Below are 9,690 nucleotides of genomic sequence, written 5' to 3'. Positions count from 1 at the left end.
CAGTAATGTTGGTTCTTCAGGAGACGCTTTTCTTTACTCTCATCGAACTCAGCGTTGATTTTCATGTCTTGTCTTCATTTCTAAAATAATATAGTAGTGGAATCCTGAAATATCATTAGATCATTATTAAAAGAAACACTTTGGGTTTTGCTTGAATATGATGGGGGGGGAAGGGGGGAGACGGGAAGAAGGTTATCAGAGAAAAGAACAAACTCAATGGGTTAAAAAAACACCAAAAAACTTCAGCGTTACAAAAACTGGCAGGTAAATTGAAATTACCACTAAGTGTTCCATGTGAGTAAGTGAATCTTAATCTGTTTAATTTTTAAATGGACATATTTACCCAGGGAAAATATTGCTCTACTATTTAACTTTGATGAGGAGCAATGTTTGTTTGGCCCCACTGATGTATTACATGCTTTAGTTTTAGTTCCCCATCAATGCTGAGAACTTGGAAGAGAGTGGAATCAGGGTAGGTTTGATGTGAGGGAATTGGGCAGTATTCTGGGAACTCAGGCAGGAGATGTGGCCTCCGTAACTGCCGCAGAGAACAGCTCCATGTTTCTTTAGCTTAGGATCAGGGTGGGTCAGTGTATCTGCAGTAACATACATTCAGTGATCACTCCTCCCATGCACCAAAGACATAGCAACTTCAGGGCTGTTACAGCCACAGAACCATTCCTCTGTTGCTTCACAACCAGCAAGGGCAAAGGGGAAAAGACTCATTGGTATGCTCTGCTGCATTCAATTGCTTTGGTGACACCATATAGCCATAATCCTTTAACCAGCAGCCAGCGTGCAACAGCATATCTGGTTTACCCCTTCCCTTAGACACCAGCATGCTAGTTTGACCTTGCTTTGTGAAGAGGATTTAGCCCTTAATGATTATGTCCTAGAAGTTGTATGCATTTAGTTACCACTGACTCAGATAAAAACATCTCCCAAACCATATTCCCCAGCTCATGGCTCATGTAAACAAATGAAAGATTTAGTAGATGGATGCCCTGATCGTCGGACCCCTGGGCGCTTGGGACCCCTGCAACGAGCATGTGCTGCGGACCTGTTGGGTTGGTCGACGCTATGCACGGCTCATGCGGCGCCTCATGGTCTCAGACACCATCCGATGGTCCAGGGACATCTACGTCAAACACATCACCGGCCACCGACAGTACCAGGAGGTGTGAGCCGGTACAACTTCGTGCATCAACTATGGGAAAGGGACTGAGAGACTTTTTCCATTGGACCATATGAACTGGAACCATAAACTCACTGAACGTTAAATCCCACCAAATGAGGGTAAATCCATCCTCATCATTGTATCCACTCATTATACTCCACACCTGAACATAGCCATTATATGAACAACATACCCCCATATCTCAATGTGTGTACTTTGACCCGTTAAACTTTTACCCCCAATCAGGGAGATTGCAGATTATGTATTCCTTACGCCACCCATTCCTAAACCGAATTTCGCACACCTTGATAATCTGTACCTTATTCCCTGATAACCAGAAACTTCTATGCTTAAACTCTGTACCATTTTCTTTTTACTTCAACATCATCTTAATAAAATTATTGAAACTATCTATATGAAATTCTTCTCCTCAAGCATCTGTGATCTGAAAGCACATCCTTATCTCCCTCTGCTGGGGATAGGGAGATGACACTTTTCCATGGTGTACCTTAAAAGGTTTGCAAAAAGAAAAGGAGTACTTGTGGCACCTATCTAGAGGAAGTAAAAGTCGTAATGCTCAAATAAATTGGTTAGTCTCTAAGGTGCCACAAGTACTCCTTTTCCTTTTGCGAATACAGACTAACACGGCTGTTACTCTGAAACCTTAAAAGGTTTGTTTCATGTAATGTCCTGACAAGCAAAGTCAATAATGCTGCTTGGCTTCCTTTCCTCAGTTGAGATATAATGAGAAAGAATTCCCACCTGCCAGCTCTCCAGGATTTCCCCTCTCAGGAACCTGTAAGCCTTAGCTAGAATCTGTCAGAATACACTTTGAAGCCTGGAGCTTCTGTGGGAGCATTAGTTTGCTGCTTCTCAGCATTCCCTGAACTTTTGGTAAAGATGGCAGTGGTTTGTCAAGTGTAGAAAACCCAGCACGATTGTTCTGTCCTAAAGAGTTTTCATATCAAGCCCTGAAGGGATTGTATAGCCTGTCAAAGTGTTACATTTCTTTGCCTTAAAGTTTACCTTTAAAATATTTTAAGGTTGATACATATATTTACTAATGTTTTGCTTTATATCAATGCCATCACCGCAATCAACATGCTATTAATAAATTGAAACTACTTCATATTTTAGAGATTGAGTTAAATGGTGGAGAGGCTATAAAAAAACAAGGGACAATGAAAACAGCATAAAAGTAGTAAATGTAACAAACAGGCTTGGAATCTGTGGAGTTAGTGACTGCTCTGCCAATAAACATTGGCAGTTGTTTCCATTTCCAATATGTGAAATTAAGAACAGCTTACTGTCTTGAAGGCTATTGTTCAGATTTAACTTCATAAAATATATAAACAAGTTCATCTGGAGATAACAATTTACTATGTTGATGAGAACAAAGTTTTAGTTTCCTGTTAAAAATATTGTCTTACCATTATCACAAGACTGCTAATGACACTGTTTTATTTTTCAGGGAACTAATATTAGTAAGTCTAATGGACAATAGTTTACTGTACAGGCACAAAAATGCTCTGCCTTTCTAAAAGCATTAAACGTTCTGTAAATGTGACATTTTCCCTATTAGTAGTAGAAAATTAACCATAAAAAACTTAGTTACACAATCCCTTCATCCTCAAACTGGGGAGACACATTTATAGAGAATGCCAGCCATTTATTAACAGGATCATAGATTACAGATCAGGCTCTAAAACTAGACTGTGCTTTTTCTTTGAAACTATTGAACTTTTGAATGCTCTGAACACGGACAGTGGTAAGTCCGAGAGTCCCTATGTAGTTCTAAAATGAGACCTTCATTTTACCAGATGCGCAGTGAGCATACATCCTGTTAAAAGTCAGCCACTTTTAAATGGCATGTCAAGAAATAAAGATTCAAAGCTAACAAATAGTTTTTTGGTAAAAGTTGAAACAATTGGTTTTTACTAAAGCGCACTTTTATCTACTATCTTAAGCAAAATAACATGGAGAAAATGAAGGGAAACGTACACACTAACCTAATATTGCTGCGTCACTGGAGTTAATTGCTCAGTGTTTTGTGCTGTGTTTTGGGCAGCTGTATTTTTAATATGTATGGCACCCACACCTCTCGGTTAACTATTTGTTATGTATTGCAATTGTCACCAAATGCAAGACTTTAATTCCTTTTTCTTTAATTTACAGGCTTGTTCTGGCTGTGGAAAATGTGACTGCAGTGGAGTAAAAGGGCAAAAAGTGAGTATCTCAGCTGTATCTGTCTAATTTTCTCACTTATATTGGCAACACCAAAAAAATCATTGGAAGATAAATGAGATGCAGTTAGAGATGGGTCCACAGCGGACTGCTTAGTGTGTAGGTCTACACTATGCAGCCCTTCTTAGGCCCAAACTGTGGTAGTGTGAGGTCCGTATGGCACAGAGTTTGGATCTGTTAAGAGAAATTGTGAAAATGAAACTTTTTAAAAATGGGGGTTACTAAATATTAAATTTTAAATATATTAGCACAAGATTTTTAGCACAGCTGACACTCAAATACATACTTCTACAAGTATGACCTATTGTTAGGGAACCAGATTCTTATAAAAACATGTAGGAATTTTATATAGGCCAGGGGTTTGCAAGCTTTGGCACATGGCCATCAGGGTAATCTGATGGCGGGCCGCGAGAAATTTTGTTTACGTTGACCGCCCTCAGGCATGCCCCCACGCAGCTCCCAGTAGCCACGGTTCACTGTTCCCAGCCAATGGGAGCTGCGGGAGCTGGCAGCCAGCATGGGGGCCCCCGGAGCTGCAGGCAGCAGGGGTATCCTACAGCTCCTGCTCAACTGCCCCACTTCAGGCGGTGTGGGGACCCGCAGATCCCCATTTTGTCACATATATTTTTAGTAAAAGTCACAGACAGGTCACAGTCTCTGTGAATTTTTCTTTTTTGTCCGTGACTTTTACTAAAAATATCTGTGACAAAATCTTAGCCTTGCTCATGATGCACTGTGCAGCTTGGTCAGAAGGGAGTCCCATTGCATCAGGGGAAATGTAGTCCAGCCAGGAAGCCCAGCCCATAGAAGAGAATGGGGGCAAGGTGGGGTAGGCCTGAACTACAACTCCCAGGAAGTGGTGTGCACAACAGAAAAATACACTTTAATGTTGAACTGACTTGAAGTAAAGTACTTTGGTTGAGTTCAACAAACTTAAATATTTCAATTTGGGTCAATCCAATCCCGAATGAAATATTTCTTTGATTTTTCCCCACAGAAAAAATAATTGACAGAAAATTCCTGGCCAGCTCAACAAAATGTTTTTTTCTGTATTAGTAAAAAGATGCATGTTTAATATTAATGACAGTTTACACAATCATGGTAAATCCTTTTCCATTGCAATCCCTTTGATGCAGCTTTTAAAGTTCCATTTTCTCAGGATGACAATGTGTCCTTCAATGTAATTTGTGTTAAAATCTACATCTCTTGAATAAAACCAGAGTAATCCACGATCTTTGTAAGAGAAGTCTGGGTGGATTGAAGTACACTCCCAAGGTGTGGATCTGCAGTGCAGCCCCTTTCATGGCTTCTATTCCTGCCTATGAATTCGCTGGCTTTGTAAATATTATTGATGTGTAAATACCACCCCTTTAGCTCTTCTTCTCATTCATTTTCTGCTGTACAGTTTTTAATGTACAGTGTACTGGTTTGTTGCAAACACCTTGCATACATTCCTGAGTATAGTATAGGGGTTTAATCAGCATGAATTTGGGATAGACATGTTAATCAGGAATGAATGGTGCAGCCAAATGTGTGCTCCTAAAGCTTTTTATCACAGCATACCGGTCTTGTATTCTGTGCTATTAAATGTCTGTTATAGAAGAACTTTAAGGATGTTTTAGAGAGCTAAAATGTTTGTTGAGAACTTTCTTTGGTATTTCTTTCTCTGGAAAATCAAACTGCCTTAACTGGAGGCTAAAGGCAGGTGAAGCAGTTGATGATGCATGATAATTTCATTCATAACAGAACATGGATCAAGTTGTAGGGTAAATAGTTTCAGAAGCTTCTAGGAGATACTCTTCTAACCTTTTCAACCAATAAGTTGCATCAATTAAGTCAGCCATTTAAGAAAAAAGACAAAGTAGCATGATTCAGTTCACGCTAGAATTCCTGAAAACCTCAGGATTCTGAACTCTGACCTTATTCACTATTTACCATTCTGTCCAAGATATTTCTTGTTTCTCAGTTGCAACAGTAAATAAATTATTATGGACAGAAGTTTTAAACCCATAACTCTACTTTTCAAACCCATTAGTTTGCAGATCTTAATTTCCAGCTTGCTCTCTGTTCTGGGTAAGGAATAAAATATAGTGTTCAGCTTTTTATGAAGTATTTCTGAGATGCTGAAGTTGTCATTTATTTCAAACTCAGATCGAGATTCTTCCTGCTAGAGGTAGAAGAGACAGTTTGCTGCTGTATTTATTTACCTAGGCTCAGAGTTTTAAAAAGTGTTCTTCTATAAATGTAGGCTCATGTCTTGAAGTCCAAGACAACAACCTCAAACTCTTTAATAACTGACAACCACCTCAAACTCTTTAACGACTTAGATCAAAATGGGAAGTGGAAGAGATACCGGTATCAATACTCGGCAACAGAAGCTCTAATAAACTACAGAACCCCTGCAAACTTTTCCAAAAAGTCTCTGCATGTGCATGACACTCTCTATAATGCTGTTCTATATACATGATAATATTATCCCAAAGTGTTCTGTCTTAAATGTGTACTCTGTTAAATATATGTGGTTTTGGTTTGAGTAGGGAGTCTGATTTCATTTTTGGCCTTAGAGACATCCAAAAGGGGGAATGAGCAACTATACCTAAAAGATCATTGAAAAAGGAAAAGGACTGTGAAATAGTACAAAAAGTACACCAAAACCTGTGCTCATTTTGTTGTTACTAGTGCCAAGCATTAGAATATAACTTTAGGGTTTGAGTGGATACCTGACTTTTGCAAAACCGGTTCAGACCAGCTATAATTTTTAATTACATTTCTTTAAACTTGTGACCTATCTATTTAGGGCCAAATCTTCAATCCAGCCACAAGTCTGAATAGCTGGACTAGGTTCTGGGAAGCTGTGCAGGGGAAAGAAGAGAGGCATCCACCTTTACAGGCTGCATAGTTCATCTAGATAGGCTACTCAACCCAATAAGTGAAGCAATTTTCTTCTTCAACTCTAATATAGCCCCACTGTGAGAAGGTGATTGGAGGATTGATGTATGTATGATCTCTGCCTCTCCTCTACCCACGCTCTACGTACTGTCAGATAGGGACCCCTACTGAGCTGGGCTCCATATGTGCAGAACTGTGCAAACTTTAAAGAGCCTCTTCAAATCTACCCCCTTCTAACACAATGGAACCATACCAGTTGTGCTGCATGGGAGCTTCAGCAGCTGTGGAAGTGGGTGCTGGGTTTGCCCTTTAATGCCTTAATTCAGAGCATCTGGAGATACATTTTTCACCATAGTGTGGGAAGAATTTTCAGGCTCCTTTTATTTTTGTAATTAACACTCAGTTTACCATATAATTGCATTAGTGATCTCACCATACAAATTCAGGGGAATTTTTTTTGCTATAGAAACCTGTGCAATACCTTATTAAAAATTACTAGAGGACTCTTTCAACATGAGAAGACTGTATTATAATGACATTTTTATCTCTCATTTGAGAAAGTTTTTATCACATTGGGTCACTGGGATAGCCATATTTAGAATATGTTCTTATTGGACCACCTCCAATGTAAATTGCATCCCTCTGCTAAAATCCTTTAAGTTGACTCATACTTTATTATGGGCATATAATTGACAAAGCCTTAGTTTTATTTTATTTTTTTTCCCAGATTTTAGAACATGAATTTCACTGCAACAGATGGCTCTTAGCATATAAAGCCTTTGTTATTAAATTGAGCAGTCATATAATACTAGACAGTTGGCTTTAAGTTAAATAAAGACAAATATCAAATGTTTACAAGATATTAGGTGTAATAATTTTAGAGCAACTTTATTGTTTTATTCAAAATAAAATAGCTTACTACTTTCCATTAGGTTGGCTTTTAACATCTTCAGATGTTTTCTCTCTCTGTATTTTGGCGTTGTATACAATAACTTATTGTTCTTTCTAACCTCACAATAGTGTGGGATCTCCATCTATTTAAACTGATTAGAATTTTGAATGCTTGCCTAACTTTTACTTGGTTACTCAGAAATATTGAGAAGCTATATATTTGTTTTCATGCTTAACTGGATTTTAAGGGCCCTTTGAGACATTTGGAGAGACAAGAAATAGCCAGGCATTACTACTGGTTAAAAAGAGCATATTAGCATTTAATTACTATTTAGGGTAAAGTATTCATACAGATGAGTAAAATTGTTTAGATTCATGAAATCTTCCAAGAATGTTCAGTCTATCAACTGAAAACGTTCATGAACAATTAGTATCATATTGTAAATGTGGATTCTTGAGTTAACCTTGGTTGCTTCAAGTAACTCAGTTACTTTACTATTACCACCGTAAACTAAAAAGCTCGGTATTCTCATCCAATGCCTGCCAGTTATTATTGTATAAATTGTTATTCTTTAGAAAAATTGTTATTCCATGCCAGGGTTATTGTGTATTGAGTATCTTGCAATTTACACCTTAATGTAGAATGCTGAAATAAAATAAAAATAGCATAACTGCTGCATACTTGTGTTTTTGAGAAGTAAGCAAGTCCCGTAAATGATGCAAACCATTTTTATCAGCATGTTTTCATTCCTTATTTTTGAAAGCTTACATGTGCAGTAATTGGCACCATAAATACAGCTATGAAATGGGCTTAGCAGAGAGTGGGGGCCTGTCATGGCTTTTTTAATTATCAAGAGACAAAGCAGCAATATTTGCAAAATAAAAATATGAAAAAAAAATTACATTTCTACTCATGCATTTGTCGCTTATATTATTCAAGCGGAGTTATTCAAGGGGATTTGGCAATTTGTAAAAGATGTAATACTTGAGGCTCAACATCAAGCTATTCTGATTCACAGGAAAGATAAGAGCCACCACAGGAGGCCAATGTGGCTGCAGAAGGAGCTTTTTAGCTATCTAAAAAGCTAAAGTGATACATACAGGAAATGGAAGGAGGGGCATGTCACCAAGGAAGTATACGTGGGAATAGGGCGAGCATGTGGGGACAAAGATCAGGAAAGCCAAGGCAAAGAATGAGTTACAGCTGGCAAGAAATGTTACAGACAACAGGAAGAGGTTCTTCAAATATGTCAGATAAAAAAGAAAGATCAAGGATGGTGTGTGTCTACTGTTCAGTGGAGATAGTGAGCAGGTAACAGAAGATGATAAGAAGGCAGAGTTGCTCACAAAAAAAAACAGGAGACCAGACAACTAGTGAAGTTACCATAGACAATAAAGGGGAAGGGATGCAGATCAGGATAAGTAAAGAACACATCAAAGATCTTCTAACCAATCTGAATGAATTCAAATCAGTGGGGCTGGATGCTATTCACCCGAGAGTACTAAAGGAGTTAGCTGAAGAAATCTCGGAGCCACTGGCAATAATATTTACAAACTCATGGATTACAGGAGAGGTCCCAGAAGACTGAAGAAGCTATAATGTAGTAAAATTTACACTGTGTAAGCTAAAAGGGTTAAAAAAAAGAAAAAGGTCAAACTGTGTTTCAAAATTATCAAAATAATTGACACAAAACAAAATATGTTTTTTTTGGTTCATGAATACTTAAGAGTTCGACTTTGTCCTGATTTGAGAGAGGGACAAATTTTGAACATGAAAGTATTTGTGGGATGGGGAAATCGTTTTCAGTCCAGCTTTAATCATTAGTGAAGGGGGAAGTGCGAGGATTGTGACCTGATTATTAAAGGTGTTAAACATCTGTTTCTACAGACATCAATGAGATCTGTGGCTGCTCAGTACTTTTGACAATCAGACCATATTAACTATTTGTTGAATGTTTATGGCATTTCCATTGTGGCTGCAATGTGTTTCTATTTATTTATCCATTCTTTTGCTGTCACTTAGAGAGAGAATCTATTTTTTGATTCAAATCAAAGGTAAGAACATATATCCTATGCAACGAGCATGTGAACAAAGGTGACATTCTCAAAGAGCCAACATGACAAAAGGCTTTAAATGCTATTTGAATGAACAGTCCACGTTGGAAGTTTTCAGCAATTTGCCCACTTGGCGGGACAAATGCATAAGTGGTACTTGAAGCTTTCACACCTTGCCTTTTTTCTGTTCAAGCTGGTTATTGGAACCATTTCTCCCGTTAGCCTTAAGCGAGATCAAATGCCTCTGAGGAAACTTTAACGTAATAATGTATATTCTTACACTTAGTATGGTGGTCTTGGCTATCTTTGGTTCCAAGTGATATCTAATTTAAATTAAATGCTGATATTCCTGTGGAAAGATCTTTATACACACAAACATCCAAGCATCCCCATGTAATGGAATATGCCTATAGAGTACTCAGTTTCCAGTGCCT

General features: G+C 38.1%; 1 protein-coding gene across 1 annotated transcript in view; it reads left to right on the top strand.

Moving 5' to 3' along the window:
* Nucleotides 1-9,690, top strand: part of COL4A1 (collagen type IV alpha 1 chain) — a 209,256-nt gene that overhangs the window by 75,278 nt on the left and 124,288 nt on the right. Inside the window, exon 2 of the mRNA XM_037896797.2 lies at nt 3,353-3,403. Coding sequence (XP_037752725.1) covers nt 3,353-3,403 — 51 coding nt within the window. The remainder of the gene's footprint in view (nt 1-3,352; nt 3,404-9,690) is intronic.

The sequence above is a fragment of the Chelonia mydas genome, chromosome 1 (assembly GCF_015237465.2).
Source record: "Chelonia mydas isolate rCheMyd1 chromosome 1, rCheMyd1.pri.v2, whole genome shotgun sequence".
NCBI lineage: Eukaryota > Metazoa > Chordata > Testudines > Cheloniidae > Chelonia > Chelonia mydas.
This window is presented reverse-complemented; position numbering and strand designations above follow the sequence as displayed.